This window comes from Dendrobates tinctorius, unplaced genomic scaffold (genome assembly GCF_039654945.1).
Source record: "Dendrobates tinctorius isolate UK_male_01 unplaced genomic scaffold, ASM3965494v1 ptg000070l, whole genome shotgun sequence".
Classification (NCBI taxonomy): domain Eukaryota; kingdom Metazoa; phylum Chordata; class Amphibia; order Anura; family Dendrobatidae; genus Dendrobates; species Dendrobates tinctorius.
In genome coordinates this window covers 72,048,653-72,064,984 of record NW_027361738.1, presented here as the reverse complement: position 1 = coordinate 72,064,984, position 16,332 = coordinate 72,048,653, and the positions used below count along the sequence as shown (strand labels likewise).

The 16,332-nt window shown below is 44.2% G+C and overlaps 1 protein-coding gene across 3 annotated transcripts in view; it reads left to right on the top strand.

Annotated features, from left to right (window-relative positions):
• Positions 1 to 10,307, top strand: part of STAM (signal transducing adaptor molecule) — a 53,122-nt gene extending 42,815 nt beyond the window's left edge. For 2 of the 3 annotated variants that reach the window (XM_073581870.1, XM_073581869.1), the window contains exons 12-14: positions 110 to 263; positions 355 to 515; positions 4,032 to 10,307. In XM_073581870.1, the coding sequence (XP_073437971.1) occupies positions 110 to 263; positions 355 to 515; positions 4,032 to 4,245 (529 nt within the window). In that variant the 3' untranslated portion in view covers positions 4,246 to 10,307. Of the gene's footprint in view, positions 1 to 109; positions 264 to 354; positions 521 to 4,031 lie in introns of all 3 variants that reach the window. The other variant, XM_073581871.1, reaches the window with a different exon arrangement.
• The last annotated feature ends 6,025 nt before the right edge of the window (positions 10,308 to 16,332 follow it).

Below are 16,332 nucleotides of genomic sequence, written 5' to 3'. Positions count from 1 at the left end.
TGATTGGTAGCCGCTTTTTGACCTACGATTTGGTCTTGTTTCATATAATACTGTAACATTCCTGCAGAAAATGTAACTCCGCATCGTGACCATCTCTGCTGTTTTGCAGGAAACACTCTGAACTTTCAGAACTCAACGTCAAGGTGATGGAAGCGCTGTCATTATACACAAAGTTAATGAACGAAGACCCGATGTATTCCATGTACGCCAAGATGCAGAACCAGCAGTACTACATGCCTCCAGCAGGGGGCCCTGCACAGCAGGTGCTGTAATTTCCGTCTGGACGCTGCCCTGTGTTCTTCTGCAGGAAGAAACTTTTCTATTGATTTTTATTTTCATTGCTTCTTTTTATAGACGTATCAAGGACAACATCCGAACGCCACTTACCTTGTCAGTGGGAACACGCAGATGGGCCCCATACAGACCTACCCAGTCCCTCCAGAACAGCTTCCGGTAGCCGCAGTGCTTCCTACTGCCTCCGAACTTCCCAGCCAGTCACCACAAGCTTCCTATAAGTAACGTGAATATATTTTTGTACTTTTACACAGCATTTAAGCGATAATGTTCTCCCATATCTCGGTGTCACTGGAGCTTGTATTTAGTCTCTCCCTATGTCACATACAACTAGTGCAGAAGAAAATGAGGGTAGTTATCCCCGGCAGCAGCTTACTGTTGAGTTGCTATAAACATCAGCGCCGGGTTCCCTTTACAATAGACTTTATCCCTATGTTACTGCTCCTCAGCATTGCTGTCGATCTCTTCGCTTTGGCAGGAGGGGTCGTGTGACTACTGCCGACAATCTAAGCAAACTAATTGCTTGCAGCGTTCACAGATGAGTGCGCATTTTTAAAAAAAAATTTTTTATGGTGCTTGAACCTCCTAGGTTCAAGCAACTTATTGTAATCCGATTTCTTAAACTTTATTCTACTTCTTCTCCGCGTTTTCTGCAATTAATGCGGCCCGAACCGCTTGGCACAGAGACCCCGTTCAGCGGCGTTTCGAAGCCCTCGGTGGGGATAGGTGTGCTATGTATTTTTGGAGTCGATCCGAATTGTAGTTTTTTCTAAAAAAATCGCATTTTAAGCAAAAATTTTCCCCTAGGAATTAAGGACGACCATTCCATGACCCCCAACTGACAGGGATTGAAGCCACAGCGCAGGTGCAGTGACCTTACAAAGATGGCAGCTATGCAAATGCAGCTTCCTCACATGACCCGTATTAGCTAATAGCCAATAGCCAAAGTGGCTACCAAGTTGTCGGAGGCTGGGGGCAGGTTGTCGGAGGCTGGGGGCAGGTTGTCGGAGGCTGGAGGCAGGTTGTCGGAGGCTGGGGGCAGGTTGTCGGAGGCTGGGGGCAGGTTGTCGGAGGCTGGGGGCAGGTTGTCGGAGGCTGGGGGCAGGTTGTCGGAGGCTGGGGGCAGGTTGTCGGAGGCTGGGGGCAGGTTGTCGGAGGCTGTCGGAGCCTGGGGCAGGTTGTCAGAGGCTGTCGGAGCCTGGGGCAGGTTGTCAGAGGCTGTCGGAGCCTGGGGCAGGTTGTCAGAGGCTGTCGGAGCCTGGGGCAGGTTGTCAGAGGCTGTCGGAGCCTGGGGCAGGTTGTCAGAGGCTGTCGGAGCCTGGGGGCAGGTTGTCAGAGGCTGTCGGAGCCTGGGGGCAGGTTGTCAGAGGCTGGAAGAGCCTGGGGCAGGTTGTCAGAGGCTGTCGGAGCCTGGGGCAGGTTGTCAGAGGCTGTCGGAGCCTGGGGCAGGTTGTCAGAGGCTGTCGGAGCCTGGGGCAGGTTGTCAGAGGCTGTCGGAGCCTGGGGCAGGTTGTCAGAGGCTGTTGGAGCCTGGGGCAGGTTGTCAGAGGCTGGGGGCAGGTTGTCAGAGATTGTCGGAGCCTGGGGCAGGTTGTCAGAGGCTGTCGGAGCCTGGGGCAGGTTGTCAGAGGCTGTCGGAGGCTGGGGGCAGGTTGTCTGAGGCTGGGGGCAGGTTGTCAGAGGCTGTCGGAGCCTGGGGCAGGTTGTCAGAGGCTGTCGGAGCCTGGGGCAGGTTGTGAGAGGCTGTCGGAGGCTGGGGGCAGGTTGTTAGAGGCTGTCGGAGCCTGGGGCAGGTTTTCAGAGGCTGGAAGTGCCTGGGGCAGGTTGTCAGAGGCTGTCGGAGCCTGGGGCAGGTTGTCAGAGGCTGTCGGAGCCTGGGGCAGGTTGTCAGAGGCTGTCGGAGCCTGGGGCAGGTTGTCAGAGGCTGTCGGAGCCTGGGGCAGGTTGTCAGAGGCTGGTGGAGCCTGGGGCAGGTTGTCAGAGGCTGGTGGAGCCTGGGGCAGGTTGTCAGAGGCTGGAGGAGCCTGGGGCAGGTTGTCAGAGGTGATCTGTGAAGAAAAGGTCACTCTGACCCCGGTTTACGGGGTATTTTGGCATCGCAGTGCAATTTTCATGTGTGCAGTAGCATCAGCTAAGGGTTCCTCTAATTTTCCCGCAAAAAACGCATGCGATTTTTGCGGGAAAATCTGAGGAATCCTTAGCTAAATGCTACTGCACACATTAACATTCGACTGCGATGAAAAAATACCCCGAAAAGCGGGGTCTGAGTGACTTTTTCGTCATAGATTTAATTTTAAGTGTGTGCATTAGGATCAGAGCATCCCCCAAAGGCTGACTGTGTATAAAAATTACTTAAAAACACCCCCCAAATCACTAGAACGGGGATGTGTAATGCATTCATATTCTAACTTTACTTTCTTACAGTCGACACCTGATACACTGCTGTAAAGATGGCAGCTCTGTTCAAGCACCATGTATTTCCTTCAGGAAATGCCCATCTAGTTTAATTTTAGGGCCCATTTTTAAGTAAAGTATTGGACAACCCCTTTTAAAATGTTTTTTGTACAGTAGAATTTATTTTATATAGCATTGGTGGAAAGGTTCTGGTTCCATTTTTTGATATTGCATGAGGTGTGTTTATATGTTATGTATTTTAATTTTTTTTAGTCACTTATATAGCACCATTATTTTTTACAGTACTTTAGACTTTATCATCACTGTCCCCATTGGGACTCACAATCTACTTTCTCTATCGGTATGTCTTTGGAGTGTGGGAGGAAACCGGAGTACCCGGAGGAAACCTGCACAAACACGGGGAGAACATACAAACTCACAAGCTTGACCTCTGCTTCATTCATTGTCTATAGGACTGCTGGGAAGAATGGAGCGCTGTGCTCTGTTTTTTCCACTAGCCTCATTGACAACAAATAGAGCAGAAGTGGAAGATGTGCTCCTCTGCCTATTTCAAATTCTGGGCTCGGCATTGCCTTATTCTTGGCATCCCAAAGCACTGATCTTTGTGTGTTTTATTCTGTGTCATTTTGGCGGTCAGTGTTTTTCCTTTTTTTTTGTTCTCTGAGAGTGATGTGTTTTTCTGACTGTTTTCCAGTAGTTTTCTCCTTTGCACCTGAAAAATAGAAAAGCATGTGCACCATGACACTACTTAAGCTGTCACCAAAGGAGCCTTAATAAGGCTTGTATAATACACTACAGAAAAAAAACAAAAAAAACACCCCACAATGCCGGCACTTCATAATGAGTAACATATAATCGGGAGATGGATTTATTGCAGATGCATTTACCTCACATTTGTGAGTATACATTGTAACATCCCTAGCTCTGCTGTGCTGCTGGGCTCTGCTACAAAGCTTAGCTCTGCTACATTTCTACATGTGAGACACCTGACGTTCCCCAGCTCTGCTAAAAAGCTCGCTCTGCTATAAAGCTCAGCTCTGGACTGTTATGCTTAGTTTGATTGCGAGTCCACTGACCAACACTAACAGCGTCGCGGATCCCTATGATCCATATAACCCACCGTCAGCAGCTATATTACAGATGTATAACGTGCGCCATGATTGTGGCTGCAAGAAGTTCTCAAGAATTTTCAATCAGTGACTGCAAGATATTGAAATGCAAACTTGAAGCTTTGACTAGTGGAAAGTTTTGCGATCATTTTTTCTTTGCGAGGGTTGTAATCCCTATCTAATATATTTCTCTCCTTCGCCCTTGTCTTTCAGGTCCACAGTTGCCAGAATTGCCGCAGGAAACGCGTATGTTGGGCCAACGCAAGGATACACGCCAAATCCTACCGCTGCCATTGACCTCCCTATTTATCAGACTGGTACGAACATGTCCCATGTCCCAAACTATACACTACCCTCTACTACTCTCTCTCCATCCTCAGCCAGCCAAGATCAACCACAGAACTACTCCCAGAAGGCTCTTCTATAAGCCCTAGTAGCCCGGACTCTTAGCTGTAGCACCTATGTAACACCTGTACCGTCACCCCCCCATTATTAGACCTTGCCTTTTTTAATTTCACAATTAGCCGATTTATTAAGCCGAGGTTTAGGTTCCACAGATCTTCGTCCCATTGAAACCCTTGTATAATACACTGTAAAGAGAGAATCGTGGACATTTCAGAAGTTCTCGTTACGCCGCCAATTCATGATGGGTAATTAGTGACGTCCTGGTGTTTTATTCCTGGTGACCACGTACTTGCACTCGGTTGTGATATCTCTCGTATTGTACATGATTCTCTATAGGATCACCTGTAGAACAGATGTCCTCTTTCTTTTGTCCGCTGCGTGAGAATTTCGACTTCTAATTGACCTATTACATAATTGATTTTCAACATCTTTTATCTTTGGCCTCATTGAGTCATTGTGAGCGAGGGGGGTCTAGTATTACAGTGAAGGTCCACGCTTGGTGTCCTCTAAGGCAGGATTCCCCAACTCAAGGCCCACCAACAGATCATGTTTTTATTATTCCCTTTGTATTGCACAGGTGAAGCAATTATCACCTGAGCAATACTAAAGAAATCCTGAAAACATGATCTGTTGGTGGGCCTTGACGACTGGAGTTGGGAAACCCTGCTCTAAGGGACATTGATTTGGCTGAGCATCAAGGAAACATTAGCTCTTAGTTTTTAAAGGGTATTGACACACCAAAAACGTTGTTATTGTCATTCTCCAACGGGTCCTAATTAGTGATGAGTGAACATCCTCGTTAAGGTGTTATCTGAGCATGCTCAGGTGCTAAACAAGTGTCTTCGGCGGCTTCGTAAAATATGTTTGAGTCGCTGCATGTCTCATGGCTGTTTGACAGCCTCAACACACGCAGGGACACATGAATATCAGCCCCGGCAGACGTTATTGGGGGCCTACAGAGCAGCAGGAAAATACCTTCCAAGGGTTGTTTTTTTTCATAAAAGCAGGGAATGGTATATAAATCAGAAAATAAAAATCCTGCATTCTCATTTCTAATTCTACTCCTCCAGGGTTCATTGTCCTAGCTGGCCTTTGTTTCCTATGCTGCAGCGATCACCTGCATTACGTTTAGGTGCTCTCTGCACCCAATCACTAGACTTAAAATTCTCGTGCAGTACACACAGACATAACACGCCTGTAAGGCCAGTGATTGACTGCAGCAGTCATGTATATGTTTACCTTTGCTGCAGCGATCACAGGCTGTAGAAAGACTGTTGAGGATTACATCTAGTGGTGGAATGAAGAGAAGAGTTTGGAACATTGTTTATTTATACCATTCAACAGAATACTAATATTGAACAGCCCCATTCAGGTTGTCTTAGATTAATCAAACTGATTCATTTTTTTTTTTTTTTTTTTTACCCCCCCCCCAGTAACGCCAGTAACATCATCAAGTGTCTTAATGTGCTTGGTCCCATTTAAGTGAACAGGGCTAACCTGTGATGCCAGACAAAGGACAAGATACGATCCCTTTTTCTAATCAAGGACATTTAGTGTATCGTTATGACCACAGGTAGGGTATCTTGAAATATCGAAGTTTTGACAGTAAATCACTATGGGCACGAGTTCATTATGACAGGCTTTTCATAGTGACGGGAGTAACATTTCTGGCGTAACTTAAGCTACAAATTTTGATGAACTTATCAGGTGGGATTCGCCCCGTCTCACCGCCAGCTCATCTCACTTTGGTAGGTCAGGCTGAAACTAGCGTGAAAACTCATTGAAAGACAAAAGTTTTACGACTTTTCACAGTGTTGTAGACCAGAAAACGCTTTGATGAATCGGGACCTATAATCTTTTGTGAGTAATACGACAAGACATTTTACACCAAAGAAGGATTAGGGTAAATATAATTTTTTTTCCGTTCTGTATAATAGGTCATGATTTGTGTTATTTCGTTTACCTCTTTTTAAAACAATTAAAGGGATCATTAAAAAAAAAGATAACAACAACTTTTATTCTCAAATGACTGAAACTCCCGTGAATTTTCCGTGAATCTGTTTTTCATAACTACACCTGTACATAAATATAATACACTGTATAGAAATGTTTATTAATTTAGTAAATAAGTTATTTCTTTACTCGGGTAAATTTTCCTGAATTCAGTTTTTGCCAACATCCGTTTTTGTTTTGTGATTTTGTTCTGCTATCGTCTCAAGTCATTAGAAATGTCTGTGCGTGATAACCTTATTACACCAGTGTCCTAAATGGCTTGATCTTCTGCCATGTAATGGGGGTGTCCAGAGCTGAAGGATAGGGGTCATTGCTCTCCACCTTGTAATGGACATATTGGTACTTAACTGGGCACGGTTTTTCCTTTTGGAAATATTGGACCAACTGATCTGACAGGGTCTGAGCCTTGAAGGGCACTCCTTGGGGGTTAGACACCATACCTTGGGGGTGGTCCTCGATAACGTTGAGCCTCCTGCACAGTGTTGATGATGCTCACATTAATGAGGCGCTAATCTACTTTCTAAGGTGACGTCAATCTCAGAATCTGAACCCTAGTGGCTCTTTCTCGGGAAGCCAGATTGTCCTTTAGCACTTCTGAAACTGTGGGGGCCAAGCATGTGTCCAACATAGATGAACAGGGCTGTGCCCCAAAGTGTGTACACTGCAAAGCCCAATCTCCCATACATCTTGCTGTAATGGACACATTGGTACTTTTTTCATTATCTGGAAAAATTGGCCCATCTACTCATATAGGTTGTGATCCTGGGGGACACACTTTTGGGGGTTGACGTCTACAAAGTGGTGCCGTCTACATATTATTGGTCATGTTCGCACTAAGAGTGCTTCATTCAACTCGCTCTAAGGTGGGATCAGCCTGAGGATAGGAACCTTGAATGCCCCGTATTTCGAGGCGCTAATCTGTCCTCCACCATTTTCGAGACTGACAGGAGGCCAAATATGTGTCCTATGCCCAAAAGTCTGTTTAGCAACAACAAAACCTAACCTCCCATAGGTCTTCGATAGGTGCAAAAATGGCGCCAACATAATGGATACATTCTCTGATTCCCAAGGTTAGATCTTAGACATTTCACTTGTCTGTTGACACACCGCCATACAATGAGGGAGACTGATCTAAACTTGAGCTAGTGAACACATGAAGTTTCGATATGGGATGGGCGCAGTTGCTTGATTTAGAACCAGTTTTTTGTGTGCAGACAATTGATTTCAATGGCATTTAGTTCCTACTTAATTGTGTAATACTTAATTTTACCTGTGGAGGTGCTGCAGGGAACAAAACACAACTACTAGGCCTTAATGATGGGGGCCACAACAATCAGTCTCAGATAATGAGAAGGAAATCTCTATTCTTCAGCCCCGGGCGACCGTAGTAATGTCATCTCTAGTGATCTGTAGCAATATGACGTCGGTATTAGTTACACTGTCGCCGCTATCTCTGTATAATAACCTGATGTAGATTATACCGTGTTTAGTGGTTTTACTGGATTTTTTTGTTACTTTTTATATTGAAGGAAGGGATTCTATGTACTTAATGGTGGACTAAAATCTAATTGTTCTGTTTTTGTGGCTGGGACCGGGACTGTTCTGCTTTTGCAAGCACAGAGAATAAGTGTAAGGCCGAGATCACACATAGCGAGATACGGCCGAGTCTCGCAGGTTAAAACCAAGCTCTGGCGCCGGCACTCCGGAGCGGAGCGTGTAGCCGCACAGCAATACATGGAGCTGCACGCTCCGCTCCGGAGTGCCGGTGCCAGAGCTTGGTTTTAACCTGCGAGACTCGGCCGTATCTCGCTGTAGTGTGACTTCGGCCTAAATCTATGGCTATTGTTGTACATAGCTCAGATGAGAGGATTTTACAGGACACTAACCCCCAACCTCTTCTCTGCACATCTCTGCTTCGCATAGAAGTGGCATATATGCTGGTCATAATGTCGTCTATACAACTTTTTTAATGTTGTTTGTTTGGTTTTTTTTACACTTTCTAAAACCAGAAAACACATTTCTTAACACCCTGGCTTAGAAAAAAAAACTATAGAACAATGGATCACACTTGTTGTTTAGGGTCCTAACCAGAAGCATCAAGACTTGCTCGCTTTGGAGGACCCATCACATTTGTGAAGCTCATTGATTTTAATGGAAACCATGTAATATTTCATTTTTCCTGCGGAGGCACTGCAGGGAAATAAATCACTTGTTCAGCTTCTCTACTAGTTAGATATACATGGCTTTGTAATAGTATTACTCTTCTTCCCAGTTTTCAGACTTCCCTAGACAGATTTCAAAATTCCTCTAAAAATCATCCCTATCAGCTGAAGCTCATCTGATAAAAAAAAAAATAATCAAGAAATGACAACTAGAATAGAGTGATTTTTGATGGCAATGCAGTCCTCCAGAAAATAATTGAATTTGCTCTTTCTGATGATTTTGTGGTCAGATGCTCTCCTTATAGGGAATCTTTCAGCAGTTTTTATGCTATGTAAAGACAGAGACCTCGATTCCAGTGACGTCACTTACGGGCTACTTGCTGCAGTTTTGATAAAATCATAGTTTTATCAACAGGAAATTATCTCTAGAGGACTATATAGAACAAGCGAACTGAAAAAAAAAAAAGTTAGGCACCAGTTTAACAGTCAAGAATCACATTTAAACCTCAGATTAATTAAGCCCATATGTTGTTAAATACCATAAGAATGAAAAAAAAATGAAAACCTTAAAAATGCAATCAAAAGGGAAGAAAGCATCAAATGTTATTACTAAAAAACTCTAAAATAAAATATACCCTTACACCAGCTTAATTGACCGAAAAATAAAAGCTATGGATCTCACAAACCCAATCCCCAATTTTTTATTTATTTATTATATTTTTTTTCACAAAATTCTTCTGAATTTTTTTTTTTTTTTTTTTTTTTTTTACCACTAGAAAAAAAAATTCTAGAATTCTAGTATTGCTATAATCGTACTGACCTGGGCTATATCTGTTAAAGTGCATCGTTCTCTATAAGTCCTGCTGCCTCCGGCATAAGGCCTCATTCACACGTCAGTGTTTGTAAGCCAAAACCAGGAGTGGAACAATCAGGAAAAGTATAATTGATTGACCGCTGTTCTGTGTTTTGGAGACTCTCTTGGTTTTGGCCTATAAATACTGATGTGTGAATAAAGCCTAATAGTAAGCTATGTAAAAATATGTAACGCTCTATTAGACTACAGGGAAAATACTTTTTTTTTTTTTCTTTCCCCACTGAAACTGCTGAACTGTTTTCTCCTACGCCTCATTGGGGGACACAGACCCAATGAATGGCTCGGATAAAAGGATTTTTTCGGTGAGTACACAAAAATCCCTATATCCCATTGTTTTCAGTTGATTTGGGGCTGAACTGCAATACCAGAACTCTCCTATGGACAAGAGTGGCGCTGTTTTAGGTAAAATTTCAAAAAGGTGATGTAATTTACCAACCGACACAGCGGGGCAGATTCACACGTTTCATTTGGTTACTGTGTACTCTGAGATGCTGTGTAAAATGTGAGGAATATGGAAATTAATTTTTGTATGGAGTGTAATGATTTATTTTATAAGCGTTTCAAATGTTGGATATGTTTGTTCTTTAATAATATAATTTGTTTTAAGGTTTTTCCATAGCAGAAATGACTTCATGTACATTTTTTTGTTTTTCATGTTTTTCTTGATTGTCGTGAGAGTGGGTCACCTCGCTGAGGTACGAGGCTGATCACAAAGTCCGCTCCAGCAGTAGTACTGATAGGCCGATCTGATCCTAATCTCCTAGTGACTCACTAGTTGCGCTTGGTTCATTGGTTACAGATGGAGGTTTTGGAATCTTTAATAATAATTGGTAACGGGTCAGAACAATATCTGGTTACCAGATATTGCAGGATACCGATAAATAACGTCTCGCTCATCGGTTTAGATTTTATTATGAATTTGCCCTAATTTTAAGAACAAAAACTACATTTATTCCCATCTCTCATATGTTGCAAATTGCTTTCTGAAAATGTCTTTTTTTTTATGTTCTAAAATAAACCGGAATATCTAAAAGATTGTGACTGAGGGTCTACTTTATTTTACATGTTAAAAAGTTGTAAAACCATTCATGATCTTCATTTTATTTACCTGTAAAAACCGAGGAGCAGAAGAAATCCGGACTCTCCAGGTACTGGTGAGTCCCAAGCAGGGGTGCACAAACTCTGAGGGTCACATTGTCAACTTAGTCTCTCTGCAATAAAACTTTTAGCTGCTTTGTTTCTTGTTAACGTGTCATTGGTAATCAAGCGGGGTCTAACTCGTGAAATTTTCTGTATAGATTCACTTTTAGTGTTGCTCATTCTTCCCCATCTGCTGCTATTCAGGTCCTATTCTATACAGCGCACACACACTGCTCACATGTCAGACACATGCAGCACACACACACTGCTCACATATCGGATACATACAACACACACACACCGCTCACATATCGGACACATGCAGCACACACACCGCTCACATATCGGATACATACAGCACACACACTGCTCACATCGGATATACACACATACCGCTCACATCGGATACAGACACACCGCTCACATATCGGATACATACAGCGCACACACTGCTCACATCGGATATACACACATACCGCTCACATCGGATACACACACACCGCTCACATCGGATACACACACCGCTCACATATCGGATACACACACCGCTCACATATCGGATACATACAGCGCGCACACTGCTCACATCGGATATACACACATACCGCTCACATCGGATACACACACACGCCTCACATATCGGATACACACACACACATCACTCACATATTGGATACACACACCGCTCACATATCGGACAACAGATGGGGCAGGATGGAGACTCATGGTGCAGGAATATGGGGCAGGATGGAGACATTGTGCAGGATTATGGGACAGGATGGAGACAGATAGGGTATGATGGAGACAGATGGGGCAAGTTCATGGGACAGGATGAATAAAATGCCACAGATGAGGCAGGATCATGGGAACAGATGGGGCAGGATGAGGAGATTGTGGGGCAGGATGGGACATCACATGGGGAGAATGGATACTCATGACGGCAGGATGATAGAACATATGGATGGAGAAAGTAATGAGACAAGGGGGCGAGGATGGGGGATATTAGCCTAGGGGCTAATTAAAGGATTTTATTACTGCAGTCATGTATTTTATTTTTTGAGGATACTGTTTTCAATCGGGCGGTCCTGTTACTGTGCAGAGCGACACTGTTGCCTTTTTTTTCTTCATCTGGTGTAGTGTAGAAGTTGGGAAAAATGAAGTAATGTGCTCTGCAAGTTGTGCTCTTGATAAGGCCGGGGTCACACTTGCGAGAAGCTCGCACAAGTCTCTTGTCTCAATACCCAACACTGCCGCCGGCACTCTGGACCGGAGTGTGCGGCTGAATTTATTTCTATGCAGCTGAGCGCTCTGGTCAGAGTGCCGGCAGCAGTACCGGGTATTGAGACGAGAGACTTGTGCTAGTTTCTCGCAAGTGTGACCTCAGCCTAACTGTTATTTCCTTCAGAGGCACGCCCTGGCTGGAACAAGTGATGGCGATCTGTGCTGGATGAAGATGAAAAGTGAAGATGAAGGACTTCACCTAGAGATGTCACTGATGAGTCAGTGTTTTACCTGTACACTGACACTATACACTGTGTACTATATACAGCGGTCCTGTGTATAATGTCACCAGTGATCACTGTATTACATTTACCCTGACATTGTATACAGAGCTCCTGTGTACAATGTCACCAGTGATCACTATATTACCTGTACACAGACTATACAGGGCTCCTGTGCATAATGTCACTGGTGAGCACTGTATTACCTGTACACGGACACTGTACATTAAATGCTGTATACAAAGCTGCTGTGTATAATGTCACCAGTGATCACTGTATTAGCTGTACACTGACACTATATACAGAGGTCCTGTGTATAATGTCACTGGTGATCACTGTATTACCTGTACACTGACACTATACTATACTACTAAATGCTGGACTAAATGCTGTATACAGAGCTCCTGTGTACAATGTCACCAGTGATCACGATTACCTTTACCCTGACACTGTACAGAGCTCCTGTGTATAATGTCACCAGTGATCACTATATTACCTGTACACTGACACTATATACAGAGCTCCTATGTACAATGTCACCAGTGATCACTGTATTACCTGTACACTGGCACTATATACAGAGGTCCTGTGCATAAGGTCACCGGTGACCACTATTATCTGTACACTGACACTATACACTAAATGCTGTATACAGAGCTGCTGTGTATAATGTCACCAGTGATCACTGTATTACCTTACATGGACACTGCATACTAAATACAGATCTCCTGTGTATAATGGCACTTATGGTGATATTAGTATTGTGTCTCTTTAATTAATGATCAGTATTGAAGTATTCGGTCACTAAGTGGTGGTAATATCTGGGCTGGTCATTGTGTGGCCGTATTCTTTGTATGTGGTATTCGGTCACTGTGGTGGTAATATGTGATCTGGTCATGGTGTGGTGGTATTTGTTTTTTGTATCTGGTATTATTCGGTCACTGTGGTGGTAATCTGGTCATGGTGTGGTGGTATTTGTTCCTTGCATGTGATATTATTGGTCATTTTAAACATTGAAAAATAAATACAAATATATCTAAATTGTATTGGATAATTTAACAAACGATTAATAGGATAGAGTAAAGTACGGCTCGGCCAAAAGAGTCTAACTTGTCATGGTGGCAGATTAAAAAATATTTTGTCCAAAACATAAGCTGCTGGCAATGTATGTAATCTGGTGATGGGAACTGTTAATGTGTGATTGGTGAGGACGTGGTACAGAAGTGCAGTTTTCCAAGAGAGGACAGTGGACAATTCAAGGGGTGGAGGCGGGGCTGGGATGGAGTCTCAAGGGGGCCCCAAAAAATGTTGCCAGCATGGGGCCCCGAAATTCCTAGTGGCAGCCCTGGTGTGAGGACTACTGTTGGGGCCGTTATACAGTTTGGGAGCTAATGAGAGGGCAATTGTACAGCTTGGGGGCTAATATGGGGACTACTGTGAGAGGCCTTCATACAGTGTGGGAGCCAATATAAAGTGTGGGGACTACTGCGGGGCCATTATACAGTGTCAGAGTTAATATGAGCGCCATTCTACAGTTTAGGGGCCATCATATAGTGTGGAGACTACTGTAGAGGCTAATTTCAAGTGTGAGGGCCAATATATAGTATTGGGGCTACTGTGGGAGCCATTTGACAGTGTGGAGGCCATTATATAGTGTGGGTGCTACTGTGGGAGCCATTATATCGTGTTTTAAGGAGCAGTGGGCCCCTCATACTGTGCATAGGAGAGCTGTGGACCCACCCTGCTATGTATAGGGCAGCTGTAGGTTGTTCATACTGTGCATAGAGGAGCTGTGGACCCATCATACTGTGCATAGGGCAGCTGTGGGCCCATCGTACTGTGTATAGGGCAGCTGTGGGCCCATCGTACTGTGTATAGGGGAGCTGTACATTTTGGGTACTCGGGACAATATTAAATGTTAATTGGGCAGTTAAGAAGCATTATTGTTATAGGGGCACTCAGAGTTTTGTGATTGTCAAAGTTGGCAGTACCAGTAGGATGAGGAGGTTGTACAGGCAGGAAATAGATGGGAACGGTGCTGGAAAAGTGAGAAATCATATGTGTCTTTGTTATAATATCTGCAGCTGAGTCCTGGCTGGAGAAGTTATGTCATGTCACTCTGGGCCAAATGGAAAAGAAGGGAAAAGTGAATGTTTCCATCAAGAAGAACATCACCTGTAAGTCACTATTTATAACTGTACTGTAATCTCCTATATGTTCTGCAGTTGTGGTATCTAGCACCATATGGCGTTAATAACAGTGTTTTTTTTTTCTTATAGAGATTGGAAGTGCATTGAGCAGCAGGGTGGTGTGCTGGTAAAAGGGGAAAAAAAAAAAAACTCTTTTAAATCTTCTTCCTGAGCGAGTGTGAACGAGCTGAGCGTGACCTGAGTGTAAGTGCGAACTGTGGTAAGTGTGTGACTTGAGATTCAGTGACTTTAGATTCAGGGAGTTTCCAAGGGAGGTCTTACTGAATTGCTGTTATTATATTAATACTTTTTTTTTTTTTTTTTTCTTATTTATTTTTGCTTATCTTATTGTCTGGTGCAATCCCCACTAGGATGTGCTCCACTATTGCCAATGCCATCCAGTGCACGTCTTGCTGCATGTATGAAACCCTTGAACAGCCGGTCGAGGGTGCATACTGCTGTGCGAGATGTGAGCACGTTGTGCATTTGGAAGCCCAGATACTGGATCTAAATGTGCAGCTGGTAACACTGAGATCCATAGACAATATGGAAAGGAGTCTTCTGCTCACTGAGCAGACGCTCAATGGGATAGATGAGGGGGGATGCTAGGTTGGAGCTGCAGGACAATGAAGCAGCTAGCTGGGTGACAGTTAGAAGGCGGGGTAGAGGGAAGAGCACCAGGGAGGCTAGTCCTGATCTGGCACACCCCAATAAGTTTGCTAAGTTGGCAGATGAGGGGAGTGTTAGTGCAGGAGTAGTACTGCTGCAGCAAGGCATGTCCTCTGAAAGCCGGAGGAGTGTCTGCTCCAGTAAGGGGGGAAATAGGAGAGCAGGGCAGGCCAGACAGGTTCTGGTAGTGGGAGACTCCATTATTAGGGGAACAGATAGGGCAATCTGTCACAAAGACAGGTATTATCGAATGGTGTGCTGCCTACCTGGCGCTCGAGTCCGACACATCACGGATCGGGATGACAGATTACTGGGAGGGGCTGGAGAGGATCCAGTGGTCATGGTGCACATTGGCACAAATGACAAAGTTAGAGGTAGGTGGAAGGTCCTTAAAGATGATTTCAGGGAATTAGGCTGTAAGCTTAAAGCAGGGACCTCCAAGGTGGTATTTTCGGAAATACTTCCTGTACCACGTGCCACGCCAGAGAGGCAGCGGGAGATTAGGGAGGTTAATAAGTGGCTCAGGAATTGGTGTAGGAAGGAGGGGTTTGGGTTCCTGCAGAACTGGGCCGACTTCTCAGTTGGCTACAGGTTCTACGCTAGGGACGGGCTGCACCTCAATGGGGAGGGTGCAGCTGTGCTGGGGGAGAAAATGGCTAGAAGGTTGGAGGAGTGTTTAAACTAGGGACGGGGGGGAGGGTATTCCTTTTATAGGAGGGGAAGACAGTGCAGATAGAGACCTGGGCACAAATAATGAAATTGGGGATGGGGGTGGCATGGGGGGTGGGGTTAGAACAGTTAATAATTTAAGAATAGAGGTACAGAGAGATACATAAAGTGCATGTATACTAATGCCAGAAGCCTCGCCAACAAAATGGAGGAATTGGAGTTAATGTTGTTGGAACATAATTATGACATGGTGGGGATATCTAAGACATGGCTGGACGAGAGCCATGACTGGGCGGTTAATTTACAGGGCTATAGTCTGTTCAGAGATGACCGTACAAATAAGCGAGGGGGAGGAGTGCGTTTATATGTAAAATCATCCTTAAAACCCATCCTGCGTGATAATATATATGAATCTAATGAAAATGTAGAGTCCCTGTGGGTAGAGGTAAGGGGAGGGGGGAAAAATAATAAATTACTGATAGGGGTTTGTTATAAATCTCCAAAAATAATGGAAGCAAAAGAGAATATCCTCATCAAGCAAATAGATGAAGCAGCGACTCAAGGAGAAGTCATTATTATGGGGGACTTCAACTACCCTGAAATACATTGGGGAACCGAAACCTGCAGTTCCAGCAAAGGTGATAGGTTTCTGACAACGATGAGAGACAATTACCTTTCACAACTGGTTCAGGACCCAACAAGAGGGGGGCACTGCTAGACCTAATATTAACCAACAGGCCAGACCGCATATCAAATGTAAGGGTTGAGGGTCACTTGGGTAATAGTGATCACAAATTAATAAGTTTTCATGTATCCTTTAATAAGATGTGTAGTAGAGGGGTTACAAGGACACTAAACTTCAGGAAGGCAAATTTCCAACGGATGAGAGAT